Source organism: Euleptes europaea, chromosome 4, assembly GCF_029931775.1.
Source record: "Euleptes europaea isolate rEulEur1 chromosome 4, rEulEur1.hap1, whole genome shotgun sequence".
Lineage (NCBI taxonomy): Eukaryota > Metazoa > Chordata > Lepidosauria > Squamata > Sphaerodactylidae > Euleptes > Euleptes europaea.
The window spans coordinates 19,232,082-19,248,367 of NC_079315.1; the positions used below are offsets into that span (position 1 = coordinate 19,232,082).

A 16,286-nucleotide genomic window follows, 5' to 3' on the forward strand; every position below is an offset into this window, starting at 1 on the left:
AGTGTAAAGGAAGGGAGAATCAAATGATTTGGATGAAGGAATAGAGGGGATGCTTATTAAATTTGCAGATGATACTAAATTGGGAGGGGTAGCAAATACGGTAGAAGACAGAGCCAGGATACAGGATGATCTTGACAGGCTGGAGAATTGGGCTAAAACTAATAAAATGCACTTCAACAAAGATAAATGAAAAGTTCTGCATTTAGGAAGGAAAAAACAAATACATAATTATAGGATGGGGGAGACTTGTCTGAGCAGTAGTGTGTGTGAAAAGGATCTTGGGGTCTTAGTAAACCAAACTCTGAATATGAGTCAGCAGTGTGATGCGGTAGCTAAAAGGGCAAATGGGATCCTGGGCTGTATTAACAGAAGTATAGTGTCCAGATCACTTGAAGTGATGGTATCGCTTTACTCTGCTCTGGTTAAATCTCACCTAGAGTACTGTGCTCAGTTTGGGGCACTGCAATTTAAGAAGGATTTAGACAAGCTGGAACATGTCCAGAGGAGGGCAACAGAGATGGTGAGGGGTCTGGAGACCAAGTCCTATGAGGAAAGGTTGAAGGAGCTGGGTATGTTTAGCCTGAAGAGGAGAAGACTGAGAGGGGATATGATAACCATCTTCAAGTACTTGAAGGGCTGTCATATAGAGGAGGCTGAGTTGTTTTCGGTGCCCCAGAAGGTTGGACCAGAACCAACAGGTTGAAATTAAATAAAAAGAGTTTCCATCTAGACATCAGGAAGAATTTTCAAACAGTCAGAGCAGTTCCTCAGCGGAACAGGCTTTTTCCGGAGGTGGTAAGCGCTCCTTCCCTGGAGGTTTTTAAGCAGAGGTTAGATGGCCATCTGTCAGCAATGCTGATTCTAGGACTTTAAGCAGATGATGAGAGGGAGGGCATCTTGGCCATCTTTTGGGCATGGAGTAGGGGCCACTGGGGGAGTGTGGGGTGGAGGTAGTTGTGAATTTCCTGCATTGTGCAGGGGGTTGGACTAGATGACCCCAGTGGTCCCTTCCAACTCTATGATTCTAAGAATCTAAATGCGCATATAAAGCATTCTATACTTGGAAATAAAACAAGGAATAATGGAGGATTTTAGGGATGCTGTTAAATTTTTCACCCTTTCTGGGTTGCTTTAAAAGCCCGAGTTTCAGTTAGCTTCCCCCAGCACAAATTAAATCTGTGAATCTTCTTTTTTGGACAATTTTCTGTACCGTATCATGTTTCTCCTGCATAACATACACATTTTTAACATTATTTATGCATCGATGAAGCAGGGTTATATATTAGATATAAATGGGGTTGCCAACCTCCAGGTGGAGCCTGGACATCTACCGCTATTACAACTGATTTCCAGACTATAGAGATCAGTTCCCCTGGAGAAAACGGTAACCATGTGGGGTGGAGTCTGTGGGATTGTAACCTGCTTAGGTCCCTCCCCTTCCCAAATCCCACCATCCCCAGGCTCCATCCCCAAAATCTCCAGGTGTTTCCCAACCCAGAGTTGGCAATCCTAGATATAAATGACAGACAGGTCTCAAAATCAGGTCAGGTGAGTCACTGCACTCCTGGTCTTGGTGCGGCTATAAGAAGCCCTCTGCACTGCTCAGCAAAGCATCCCCAGTACTGATCCTCCTGTACTTGTGGGTTCAGGAAGCCAGCAGGGAGAAGACAGAAAGGATAGCATCATCTGCCTCACTGCCAGTATGGTGTAGTAGTTAAGAGTGGTGGTTTGGAGCGGTGGACTCTAATCTGGAGAAACAGGTTTGATTCCCCACTCCTCCACATGAGCTGCGGATGCTAATCTGGTGAACTGGGTTGGTTTCCCCGCTCCTACACATGAGCGGCGCTGGCAGATGCTAATTTGGTGAACCGGGTTGGTTTCCCCACTCCTCCACATGAAGCCAGCTGGGTGACCTTGGGCTAGTCACAGCTCTCATAGAGCTCTCTCAGCCCTACCTGCCTCACACTCTTCTTCTTCTTCTTCTTCTTCTTACAGTGGTTGGATTTGGGGTAACCAAAGCATGCCGATCCAGTTGGCACCCTCCTAATCTTTTAATGAGAACTGGAACCCCAGAAGCAACTTTGGGGACCCTCTTCCTTAAGGATGAGGCACCTCTTCCCAAGGAACAGCACCCCCATCAGATGACCTAGCACAGAGCCAACATGGAGAGACATACTAGGATTCGGTACGCTCACAACCCCAAGGAGAAGTCCAAAACCCACCAATGTCTATGGCCAACTTCTTCCATTGGTTTTAATAGTGCTGCTGTTTGTCTTTGAGGAATGCAACATTCCTGCCTCCTCTAAAGCTACAGAACCAGCCAGGGCGAGGCTGTGTTCTGGCATAATGACTGCCTCTAAAGCAGCACTTAGAAGCAATAAGCCTATCTTTTTTTTTCTTCTGTCACCATATAGTTGAATCCTGTTTCCCGAGTAGCATACCTCATTACCGTCAGGGCTGCTCTAACAGAAGATAAACTAACTGGAGATAAAGCTGATGTAGCTCTCCTGACTCGGAAATGACTAGGGAAAATAAAAATGCTAAACTTAGGACAGGCTTCTGACAGCAGTTTTTATTTGGGTCGTCCTGTTGTAGGAATGGTATAGTACAGTGATAATGTGCGCATGCCGGAGAATCCCTGGATCAAATCTTCCCAACAACACAATGAGGTAGGCAGGGCTTTTTCCGAGGGTCTGCCAGCAGGTTTCATGAGTGAGACAGCACTTGGACCCAAGGGTCTTGAGTCCAAGGCTATAACCCCTATATCACACTGGCTTCCAAGTGGGGAAGGGGATTGGGATATTAAAATGGCCATTGGTCAATAGTTAGCCTTCTGAAGGTTCCAAACCCACCCACCCCAAGTCTCCAGGTATTTCCCAAACCGGAGCTGGCAACCCTACCTATGGGCAAGGGCAGAGCAAAGGAAAGAGAAACGAAACAGGCAGGGGCAGGACCAGAAGCATGGAAGGCATCATCGTTGTTCCTGAGCAGGAGCTCAGTCGGTATAGTAGGGTTGCTGGGTCCCTCTTCACCACCAGTGGGAGGTTTTTGAGAGCACATGAAGCTGCCTGCTACTGTGTCAGACCACTGGTTGATCAAGAACACTATTGTCTATTCTGACTGGCAGCAGATCTAGGGTTGCCACTGCCAGCCTCCAGGTGGTAGCTGGAGATCTCCTGCTATTACATCTGATAACCAGATGATAGAGATCAGTTCCCCTGGAGAAAATGGCTGCTTTGGCCATTGGACTCTATGGCATTGAAGTCCCTCCCCTCCCCAAACCCCTCCCTTGTCAGGCTCCACCCCCAAAAAACTTCCACTGGTGGCAAAGAGGGACCTGGCAACCCTATCAATCATCTGTGTAAGTTAACCTGTCTGTTATACCTCCCAAAGTCCGAAAAGTTTGAAAAATGAAATGTCCAGAATGAGCAGTTAGTTCGAACGTGTATATTTCAAGGTCTGTGTATTTAGTCATTTGTGTTTTAGACCCTTGTTTTTGTTTTAATAAAAAAATAAAAAAAATGGCCATTGGTGCGGCTACTGGTCGGGCCTGAGTCGAGCGCCATTGGGTGGGTCCAGCCTTTGCTGGACCTCCAGTGCAATGGCTCACCGTGGACTCTCCCAGTAAGCTGAAGGACCCGTCCACTCTGCTGCCAAGGGTTACGCAATTGCTACCGTTTGAAAACTCTGAGAATTCTCAATCTCTGCGGTAATTTCTAGGGGAAATGCTTTGGATGGAAAATGAATAGAACTGCTAATGATTTTCTACTTTGCAATCTCTCTCGTCTCCCCGGACGTATTGTGCCTCTGCCATATTAAATTCTAGAGAGTGCAATAATCAGCTCATTAGGCTATCTGTTCCTGTGTATCAATCCATTTTTTTTATTAGCTGGGTACAGTCAATTCATGACGGAGCTGAAACGATGGGAGCTGCAAATGAATGTGTCCGCCACAAATGGAGAGGGAAAGGCTGCAGCCACATATGGCAGGCTATTGCGCAGTCATTGTACAATAGCCGCCATTTGCAACTGGACTGTCTTGCCCACACAGGGAAAATCGAGTGGCAAATTGTCTCTATTTCACATCCTTGCCCAATATCCAATAATGAGTGGATGCAACCCTAGTCAAGTTCCCATAAGCAATGGGTTGGATCCACTGGAGCTTTCCAAAGGCAGAAGGGATCTCCACCCAAGCTTCTCTCTCTTGCTGCAGTCAAAAATGCCCCCCAAATTTCTTCTACTGTGGGAAAGGGGACCCCCAGGAAGTGTTGGTGGGGAAATTGGGGGGATTGGCAAAAATCACCTCCCCTTTCTGTTAATGGATATCCCTCCATCATGTGTAGCCCTGTATAACAGTTTGAGTGTAGAGATATTATGCATGCTCAACAGGTATAAAAGGTGATCATTTCCCAACCATTTTGTATGCTTAGTTTGCCCAAATAATTTTTCTTTTTTGTTTTACAGTTTGGACAATTATAAGTTTGGGATGATATTGAAAAGTGGGCAATGTAGTCTGCTCAAATTGTTCTCCAATCTTTGCTTTTTAAAATATACGTTGGATAACTTAATTTTTTTCCTTTCCCCCCTTTTTTCTCTTCTGAACCCTTTTTATTATAAAATATTTTTTTAAAAAAATGTGTAGCCCTGTACACATACACACACACACACACTGTATCCAGGGGAATGCATGGGTGAGAGTAGGATCAATCTTATTGCTCCCTCTCTGGCCCCACTGCTATACATTCAACCCAAATTAACACTGAACCTACTCACTCTGCCCCAATGGTCAAGGCTGTTTTTCAATGGTGTCCTGTCATGCAGGGTTGCCAGGTCCCTCTTTGCCACTGGCGGGAGGTTTTTGGAGCAGAGCCTGAAGAGGGGAGGGTTTGGGGATGGGAGGGGCTTCAATGCCTTAGAGTCCAATTGCCAAAGCGGAGATTTTCTCCAGGGGAGCTGATCTCTATCAGCTGGAGATCAGTTGTAATAGCAGGAGATCTCCAGCTTGTACCTGGAGGTTGGCAACCCTACAGATCAGTCATGCATGGGCAATGGGCTCGCTTCAAGGCAAAAGAGCTGAAGTCAGGCCAGTGCGCCAAATGCACTCTCCCCGCCCCCAACACACTTTGCCCTCTTCCCACATCGGTTAGGGGTACAGGGCTTGCAAACAGGGCCGGATTCAGGTTTGATGAGGCCCTAAGCTATTGATAGTAATGGGGCCCTTTATATGTCCACCTGTCCTTTGTCAACAACAAATTTTCACTGTTTTTTGTGTTGAATATATGCTATATGGTAATTTATGGACCTAACAGGTATCTAAAGCCATTTGCACATAACAAAATATGTATTTTATCAAAGTAATTGTTGAACTGAAATACAATTAAGAAGAAGTATATTAATAGTGAAATATTTATTAAGCTCTGATGTAAAATGATTTTTTATTCATAACAAACTTAATAATGCAAACACATTGGCATTTGGCAAAAACAAAAGTTCCTTTAGAAACACAATTTCCAAAGACTCATAATCTAGTCTCTAGAAACTTGCTATAACATGAAATGATGCAAACTACTAATAATTATAAATAGCTTTATTAATATGAAATTAAGTAGTCCACACTGTTCATTGGGACAGCAGACCTTTGTACCCTGTTAGTGAGTGTAAAAGACGGTATTGTTGATCTAAATTACAATACTTTCCTTCTTGCCTTTGCCAAAGCAAAGTCACTGATGATATCATCAAATGATAAACTGCGTAGCTTGTCACTTTCTATGCACATGAGGCTGAGGTTACATAATTTAGCTTGAGACATTGGTGTTCTAAATTCATTTTTTATCCTCTTCAGCTGAGAAAAGGATCTTTCTCCATGGCAATTTGTAATCATCATACAAAGGAACTTTCTCAGAATTGCTTCTACATTAGGGAATGCTGATTGGGCATGGTCATTAAATATTACTTGGTACAGATCCTGATGTGACAGATTATCATGTTCATGGCTTTGACTATGTCTAACATATTGATGAAAATGCCTGAGTTCTCCAACAAGGTTCATGTCCACATCTTCAGGATATGTATGGCTTAAAGCATTAACTTCTTCATGAATCTCTTCTTCTGTAGCATCTAATTTTGTTAAGAATGGAAAAAAAATGCAGCATCATTGTATACTGATGCCCTTTGTGCCAGATTTGATTCTAATGCATCCATCACAGGTATAAATGCTTTGGTTCTGAACTTGTCTCTTGGCTCAAGGTTCTCTAAAGCTTCATCTTCGTCTTCACCTATATGCCTCCTTCTAGATCTTCTTCTGCTTTTCTTGTACTCAACATCAGGCAATTTGTCCTTTGCCTGTTCTTCAAAATGATCAAAAAGATCTCTGGAACCTTTAACAAAATCAGAAAGTGAAGCATACAATTTACTACATACATCTAGGCTAATTTTGGGGTCTTGCAGTAATTGACTAGCCTTGTGAAATTCATCCAGCAAATAACTCCACAAATATAACATTACCATAAATTCAAGTTCCTCCATTTTATTCAAAATGTTTCTGGCTTGATTTCTTGTTTCACCCTTCTCTGTGGTATCAACATGCAGCTGATGCAATGCAGAAATTATTCCATCATAACTGTCAAGTATTGCACTTGTGGCCCTTGAATGAGCTTCCCATCTAGTCTTTGACAATGACTTTGGAACTTTTGAATCATCTTTGAAGAATGACAACAGCACTGCCCATCTATGTGTAGATGATGAAAAGAAATCATATATTTCTTGAACAATTCCAAAAAAGTTTACTGCATCTAAGCAACAGTTAACTGCTGCTCTACCAACAAGATTCAAGGAATGACCTGCACATGGAATATACATAGCCTACTTATTAATCTTCAATATTATTTCTTGCATACCTTGGTATTTGCCAGAGTTGGCAGCATTATCATATGACTGGCCTCGACACTTACTAAAATCTATTTTGCATTCATTTGTAAGGTAGTCATGCACCATCTCAGCCATACTTTCCCCTGTGTGGCTTCCCATCTCTAGGAAGGTTAGAAAACATTCAATAGAGAGCCCATCATCTGGTGAGACATACCTTACAATAATAGTGAGCTGATCAACGTGGGACAGGTCTGGAGTGGAATCTACAGATAAACTGAAGTACCCTGCAGTTTTTAAATAATCCAAAATTGATTCTCTTACTTTAAATGCCATCATTTGGATAAATTCATCACATGTTTTTTTGGAAAGACAGGATGTAACACCTGATCCTCTATTTCCAAATTCTTTTATATGGTTTGCTAGAAAAGGATCAAATTTTGCAATAAATTCAAGTAATCCAAGGTAATTGCCATTGTGGGGAGAACCAAATATTTCCTCATCTCCTCTGAAAGGTAAACCACGCTCTGCCAGAGTTATTATGACTGCCACAACTCGTTCAAGAACATGTTTCCAGTACTGCCGTTCATTATGTATCTGTTCTGGTAATTGACAGTCAATTGTTGAGCCACGTTTTCTTCTTGTAAGATATGCTACTGACGCTGTTCTATGGTCTTCAGAGTTTTCATGACTTTGAACTAAATAGGTGTTGCACCAATCAGAAAATCCATCTGATGATAATGGTGTTGAAGAATTTGAAAAGAGTTTGCACACAAAACAGTATACATGGCCAGTTTCTGGTGAATATACTAACCATTATCTGCAGTGGCAGACCTACATTTTTGGGGCCCTGAAGCTTGAACTGTTATGGGGCCCCCTCCGTAACCAGCAACAACAGGGCAACATCCAGCAAGGTCCAAAGGGCCTTGCTGCCCTTGCAAGGACCTTGAGGCCCAAATGGTGGAGAACAGAGTGGTGGGATGGAGTCCTTGAAAATGGGCCAAACAGTGATGGGATAAAACTATAGAACTATTAAGCCGTGCATCAACTAAGGATTCGAGGATCCAGCTGCCGAAATATAGGCTATGAATAGATTCTGGTGAGCTCAGTGAGCCCTTACAGCTGGGGGTTCGAGTGCTGCAAGCCCCTGACAAAATTTTGAAATTTGACCAATTACAGGGACATTTTCAGGCCATATGAAATGGGTATTAAAGTACTTCAACCGATTGGCTTATGATTCTATCGCTAAAAAACTCCATCGATTTTGTTGAGAAATTCACATTAAAAAAAGTTGCTTCAGGGGCCCCCTCTGGGATTAGGGGCCCTGAAGCTTAAGCTTCATTAGCTTCACAGTAGATCCGCCTCTGATTCTCTGCAGTATTTTTCACCAGTAGCCAGTTTGGGATAGAGCAAGCTCTTTGAACAATATCTGTCTTGGTTTGCAAAAGACCTCTTTGACTTTTCAAATGAACCATCTGAGTGCTGACACTCTGACGGACCTTTTTCTACCCAGTATACAATGTCATCTTTGCTTAAATCACCCCATAGCCCAACATCATTCTGTTTGTATTTTGATGTTGAATCTTCTGTGGTTGTACTACTCTCTGGTTGGTCAATCTGAATATTTCTTGCTTCAGTTATTGAAGCAGATTCTATAGAACTAGATGTACCAGGTTCTGTATCAGGAATGGGACGAATATCACATGACTTACTGGCTGTGGTATAGGCTTTGGGTTCATCAGGCCCCTTATCTGTCTTTGTAAAGAAGCTATCTAATTTTGGCAATTTGCTAAGCTCTTCTTCAGCTTTCTGCTTCTCCTTCCTCTTTTGAGCTCCACTTTTGTAACTTCTGGTTGACATTTTAGAAACTGTAGGAAAAATATTTAATATAATTATGATATTTATATATAATATTATAGTAGCAAGTGGGGGTAATAGGGAACTGTACTAGTAAATAATATAATAGGCCTACTACTACATAATAAAGATGAATATTTTTCTAAAGTAATTTTATAATGGGATCAAAATAAATAAATTCTGTATTACATGAAATCAATCAGTAGGCATAAGACTCATACCCTTAGTCTATGCTGCCTGATCATCAGTCTACAAGCACTCTTTAATATTAGATAACAGGTACAACAGCTTGACCTACATTCAACTGTGCTGCACTGTAGTCTGCAGCTGCATGCTACATCTTGCCATGCAACCAGTCCATGCAGAATGTAGGCACCCTATATATAGAAATGAGCAAACCAGTGATATTTTAGGGAGCAAGCTAGCAGGCGGGGCCCATTACTTACATCATAGGAGCCTACACAACACAAAACACTGTTGCTGTATGTAGATTTTATTTTATTTGTTTTTTATCTTATATTTTGGAAATGTACATCCAGTTGTTTTTTTTCCTTTAATTTTTTTGGGGGCCCCAAGAGAGTGGGACCCTAAGCTATAGCTTGTTTAGCTTATACGTAAATCTGGCACTGCTTGCAAAGCTGATATTGCAGCACAAAAACCACAGTGAGAACTTCCATGGCACTTCTGATGCAATCCTTGTGATGGAGCTAACACAGCAATAGATAGAGTTGCCAACCTCCAGGTAATATCAGAAGATCTCCTGCTATTACAACTGATATCCAGCTGATAGAGATCAGTTCACCTGGAGAAAATGGCTGCTTTGGCCATTGGACTCTATGGCATTAAAGTCCCTCCCCTCTCCAAACCCCACCCTCCTCAGGCTCCGCCCCAAAAACCTCTCGCCGATGGTGAAGAGGGACTTGGCAACCCTAGCAATGGATGAGATCATTTGTTTTATGCTCTCAAGTTGCCCCAACACCATTCAGGTACTATGTGCATTGACTGAGCATTTCACATACACACAAATCCTGTTTATTTAGTGAGTAAGTGGCAGGAAGGGCCGAGGCTCTGGGGTAGAACATAGGTTGGCATGCAGAAGGTTCCAGGTTCAATCCCTGGTATCTCTAGCTAGAAGGGTCAGGTAACAGATGAAGTGAAAAACCTCTACCTGAGACCCTGGCGAGCTGCTGCCAGTCTGAGCAGACAATACCGACCTCAGTAGACCAGGGGTCTGATTCAGTATCAGGCACTGGCAGCTTCATGTTTGTTCATGTGAGTATAAGGCAGCTTCATGTGTTTGCCTATGTTCTTCCTTTGTGGATGTTTTCTATAAAGCCCTGTGAATGTGCACCCTATTTATGCATAGCCTCCACCCAACTCCCTGAAATGACAATATCCAAGAACAACATTGTGACCTCTCTTCACCATTGCTTTTGCTTACGAGGTATGTCTGTCACACCATTTCCTTAGGGGCGACCAAAGACATGGGGAAGATGCTGGGTGGAGAGGAAGAGAAGGACCCGGATGCCGCCAAGAAGGAAGAAGAACGGCAGGAGGCCCTGAGGCAGCAGGAGGAGGAGAGGAAAGCAAAGTACGCTAAGATGGAGTCTGAACGGGAAAACGTGAGGCAAGGGATTCGGGACAAGGTAGGGTTTGATTTTGGGCGAATTCCGATTAGTCCGTGTGGGACGTGAGCGGAGTGGATGTGGAATTATTTCAAGCAGTGCCTTGATGTCACAAGCTAATGTCAATGCTGCACATAAAAGTTTGGCCTATGTCCATTTTTGATGATACAGGTAGAATATCCCTTATGCGGACATCCCATATCCGGACTGGTCCAAAAACCAGACCCTTTGAGCCGGCATGCAGGCAGATCCATGCTGCCTACTTTCAATGTTTCCTCTTACCTAAAAAAATAAAATACAGTGTACACTGCATCATAGGTGGAGACCGAAAGCCTGCCAGTGTTAGTTTGCTGTTTGTTATTGCTCTTGTTGAACAGCTGATACAGGTATTCTGGCGAGATAGTTACACCTTTGCTTTCTGATGGTTCAGTGTACTCAAAATTATTTAAAAATATTGTTTAAAATTACTTTCAGTCTATGTGTATAAAGTGTATATAAAACATAAAATGAATTTGGTTCCCATCTCCAAGATAGCTCATTGTGTATATGCAAAAATTCCACAATATTCCAATATACGGAAAGATCAAAAATATGGACCACTTCTGGTCCCAAGCAGTGCAGCTAAGGGACACTCAAACTCTAATGGTTGCCGTCAACTATGCTTATGGCCCATCAGTGTATAGCTTTTGTCAAAAGTGTATTTAGGGTATTTTTTGATTGTCGCATCATTTATTTATAGTTGTTTATTTATTTGAACAATATGTAACTGCTGTTCCAAAGTTCAACGCAGTGTACAAGTCCAGTGTAATCGGTAAAAGATTGCTTTTGATCTATTTTCCTTAATATATGTCAGTTTTGTGAGCTGTAGTTTCCCTCTGAAGAGGGAAGCTTTGTACCTGCAAATATATTGCAGGCGTTAAAGTAGTTTCCAGTGTTTCCCAAATTGCTGAGGCATGCACCATTCCCCACGTATTTCCAATTTCGTTTTTTTAAATTCATCGGTAATAATTACTGGAGGGCAAAGTAACATTTGCAGTATATGAGACTGCAAAATGTGCAGAAATGTACCAGCCGAATATGAATTCATGTATGTTTCCCAGTTATCTTTAATGAGGGATCTCACTGGCAGCCGGGGGCACGGGGGGAGATAGCTGTTGACTGGAGGATGGAATTCTATTGAGGAAATTTCAGTCTGACAGAGCAGGAAGCGGTGACATGGGTAAAGATAAGCAGGTTGCCACCGGGAGAGCGAGAGTAGTTCTTAGAGGGGCCGTGGCTCAGTGGGCGAGCATCTGCTTTGCATACAGAAGGTCCCAGGTTCCATCCCCGGCATCTCCAGTTAATGCGATCAGGTATAGGTGATGGGGAAGACTTCTGCTTGAGACCCTGGAGGGGCACTGCCATTCAGAGTAGACAATATTGATTTTGAGAGACCCATGGTCTGACTCAGTATATGGCAGCTTTGTATAGTGGGGAAGAGCGGTGGACTCTAATCTGGAGAACCAGGTTTGATTCTCCACTCCTCCACGTGAGTGGCGGACTCTAATCTGGAGAACCGGGTTTGATTCTCCACTCCTCCCCAGAGTGGCGGACTCTAATCCGGAGAACCGGGTTTGATTCTCCACTCCTCCACGTGAGTGGCGGACTCTAATCTGGAGAACCAGGTTTGATTCTCCACTCCTCCACGTGAGTGGCGGACTCTAATCTGGAGAACCGGGTTTGATTCTCCACTCCCCCACATGAGTGGCAGACTCTGATCTGGTGAACCGGGTTTGTTTCCCCACTCCTCCACATGAAGCCTGTCAGGTGACCTTGGGCTAGTCACAGTTCTCTCTGAACTCTCTCAGCCTCACCTACCTCACAAGGTGTCTGTTGTGAGGACGGGAAGGTGATTGTAAGCTGCTTTGAGACTCCTTAAAGGGAGAGAAAAAAGGTAAAGGTAAACGTCCCCTGTGCAAGCACCGGGTCATTCCTGACCCATGGGGTGACGTCACATCCCAACATTTACTAGGCAGACTATATTCACTGGGTGGTTTGCCGTTGCCTTCCTCAGTCATCTTCCCTTTACCCCCAGCAGCAAGCTGGGTACTCATTTCACCGACCTCGGAAAAATGGAAGGCTGAGTCAACCTTGAGCAGGCTACCTGAAACCGACTTCCGTCGGGATTGAACTCAGGCCATGAGCAGAGCTTGGACTGCAGTACTGCAGCTTACCACTCTGCTTCACGGGGCTCTAAAGGTAGAGAAAAGCGGGGTATAAAAAGCCAACTCTTTTTCTTCTTCTTGTGTGTTCAAATGATGAATGGCAGAGGGGAACATTCAAATCCCCACTCTGTCCTGAAGCTCACTAGGCACATTATTATATCACCATCCAATGAACCTCAGAGTTGTTGAGGGCTTAAGGGGAGGACAAGGTCCTGAGTTCCTGTGCAGAGTTAATCCATTCTAAACATGCAGATGTCTATGCCTTCAAGCACATGTACCGCCTAGCTGGGTTGAGGCAAATTGGCCGGGTCGCTTCAGCTGCATACCAATCTGTTTTTGCAAATGCTAGGAAAGCTGTCATAAAAGGTAAAGGTAGTCCCCTGTGCAAGCACCAGGTCATTACTGACCCAAGGGGTAGGGTTGCCAACCTCCAGGTATTAGCTGGAGATCTCCTGCTATTACAACTGATCTCCAGCCGAGAGAGATCTGTTCACCTGGAGAAAAGGGCCGCTTTGGCAATCGGACTCTATGGTAATGAAGTCCCTCCCTTCCCCAAACCCTGCCCTTTTCTGGCCCTGCCCCCAAAACCTCCCACTGGTAGTAAAGAGGGACCTGACAACCCTACCAAGGGGTGATGTCACATACCGACATTTACTAAGCAGACTATGTTTATGGGGTGGTTTGCCAGTGCCTTTCCCAATCTTTGACACTTTACCCTCAGCAAGCTGTTGAGTTTCATCTAATTTCCATCAAGCAGGAAATGCACTCCAGAAATATAACGACAAGAACATTCAACTGAATAAATTTTGTCAGTGTAGCCTTTCCCCCCCCTTCCCCCCCTTTGGCAGAGCCCTGTAAGAAAATAAAACATAAACCCACCATTGCAGCGTAAAGAATATTGCAAACATATCACCTAGTCAATAACTGCCAAGAGGTCATTAATACTGAGGAATGGCCTCTCTTCAGTTCATGAAAGCCCTATTGCAAGAAGAAAGCTGTTCTGTCCCCCCCCACCCCCCGGACAACCATTTAATGAGAGAGATGGTCTTATGTCATTACGGATGTGAATATTCCTTGGGAAGATTATCTATGGGATTGTAAGCAAGTTTGAGTCTCCCTTAAGTGGTCAAGAAAATCAGCATATAAAAACCTCCTTCTTCTTCTTCTTCTTCTTCTTCTTCTTCTTCTTCTTCTTCTTCTTCTTCTTCTTCTTCTTCTTCTTCTATCTCATCATCAGTTTCAGGGATAGAAATTTCCACTGACAGAAGAGGAGGATTTCGCCAGTTGTCCTCTCCCATGGCAGATCTTTAGGGTTGCCAACCTCCACACTGGGCCCGGAAATCTCCCACTATTACAACTGATCTCCAGACAAGAGAGATCAGTTCCCCTGGAGAAAAGGGCTGCTTTGGAGGGTGGACTCTACAACACTGTACCCTGAGGTCCCACCTCTCCCCAAACCCCACCCTCCACAGGCTCCGCCCCTAAAATGTCCAGATGTTTCCCCACCCAGGGTTAGAACTTCTACAGAGCTCTCACACTTCTCCTCATGCTCTTTTGGGGGAAGGCTCCTTTGTACCCTGGGAGTGATAATTTTGAGGCTCAATTTGAGTGGCAGCAGGTGGGAGGAGAGGCAAGCAGGTCTAGGGTTGCCAGGCCCCTCTTCGCCACTGGCGGGAGGTTTTTGGGGTGGAGCCTGAGGAGGGCAGGGCTTGGGGAGGGGAGGGACTTCAATGCCATAGAGTCCAATGGCCAAAGCAGCCGTTTTCTCCAGGGGAACTGATCTCTATCTGCTGGAGATCAGTTGTAAATAGTGGGAAATCTCCAGCTACTACCTGGAGGTTCTCACTCCAAAAACAAACGGCTTGGCTTGTCGCAGATCACTTTGTTGCATCAGGCTTAGATGGTCAAAGGAAACGCCTTTCCAGATATTCACAGCGCTTTCACCACCCAAAGGTGGCTTCTTCAGCCAGACAAGCTTTAAACTTCAATGTGTAATCAAAGAAACATTAATATGCTCCCCAAACGGGCTGCTTCTCTCATGGAGTCTTTCAGTGACACTTTGACCATCTAAGCCTGATGCAACAAAGTAGGGCTGTTGAATTAAAAAAAATTCCCAGCTGGAAGGCGCAGATCTGTCCCCCCCCCCCCCGCGCGCCTTCAGGGGGCTTCCCTGAAGGCGCGCGGGGGGGCCTTTAAACAGCTGGAAGGCACAGATCTCTTTAAAGAGCCCCCCGTGCGCCTTCATGAAAGCCCCGTGAAGGTCCGCGGGGGGGGGGGATTTTCCCTCAAACTCCGGATCTCGCGCTGAAGTTCGCGGATCTGAAGTGGGGGGGTTCGGATTTTGGCACGTCCCGAGTTTAAACGGGCCGAATTTTGCCGAAGCCGAACTTTACCGAATTTTTTTTTCAACAGCCCTAATGTGCATGCTTCCCAAAATAAACTCTCCAAGAGCAGATCAGCAGTTAGGTACCCACTGAGTCTCCCACCTCCTTCTCCTTAGAAGTATAATGCTGATTTTTTTAAAGTCATATTGTGACAAAATTGTTGTACTGCCACTGGGGCCCACATACATTTACTCTGGGAACCAGGTGAGGCTAGTAGGCCACTGACTGGCTGTACAATAAGAGTCCACTTTCCCCCCTTAAAACATAATAGATCTGGAATGTATAGGGGGATCTTGCAGAGGATTTCAATGAGCAGGAGAGGGGCAGTTGTCACTCATTCCCCCTTCCGCTGCAGACCTTTGACTTCCACCATGCTGTCCCTGGGTCTTCCCTGTCCCCCAGGAGCAGCATTTGGGGGGGGGGGCATTTTGAGCTTCAGTGAGGGGCAGGGTTGCCAACCTCCAGGTACTAGATGGAGATCTCCTGCTATTACAACTGATCTCCAGCCAATAGAGATCAGTTCCCCTGGAGAAAAGGGCTGCTTTGGCAATTGGACTCTATGGCATTGAAGTCCCTCCCCTCCCCAACCCCGTCCCAGGCTCCATCCCAAAAATCTCCAGGTATTTCCCAACCCGGAGCTGGCAACCCTGGTGAGGGGGAGGCAAGGAAGTTCTACCCCACTAATGGAAATCCCTTTCATTAGCAGACACATTCTGCAGAATCTATGCCTGTGCACACTGAGTTTGGGGACAAATGCTGAATGTAAAATACTGCCGTTCTGCTTATATTCCATTTGAAAACTGCACATTTTTAGACATCAAAATTTGATATTTCATACCTTTTCCATTTAAAAGCTGACATATCACAATGGTTCCTTACTGCAGAATGAATTCATGACTAAAGTTTTGACAGTTCCGTTCAGCTCACCATCTAAACACATCGCTTCTTGGCTGTGCGGCTGTCTTCTGAGATAGAAAACAGCAACCGCTGATGACTCCAGACTACTAACATTTGTATAGATGTGTTAATATTGACTGCAGGGCAGAAATGCAAACCCACCTTTACAATCCTGTTACAGGACCAGTGAGGAAAAAGATAGGAAGAATTGTACTAAGAGATGAGGGCCATTAAACACCATAAAACTGACAGGCCTTGTATTGTGCAAACTGCAATGGAAGATGTAGTACCGTTTGAAATTTTCATCTGCCTGTGCACATTTTTGTGCACAATCAAAGGTATCAATCTCTTGGTCGAATTCTTGCTGTGTGCCGTCCAGGCATCAAAGCAGCTATTATGCTTGATGAATGGGGAAGTGGAATACTGCTACAATATTCTCAAAAATAGAGTAAAGGT

The 16,286-nt window shown here is 44.4% G+C and overlaps 1 protein-coding gene across 1 annotated transcript in view; it reads left to right on the forward strand.

Moving 5' to 3' along the window:
• The window catches only part of CPLX1 (complexin 1), a 176,834-nt gene that overhangs the window by 119,949 nt on the left and 40,599 nt on the right, over window positions 1-16,286 (forward strand). Inside the window, exon 2 of the mRNA XM_056848251.1 lies at window positions 10,191-10,366. Within this exon, the coding sequence (XP_056704229.1) occupies window positions 10,191-10,366 (176 nt within the window). The remainder of the gene's footprint in view (window positions 1-10,190; window positions 10,367-16,286) is intronic.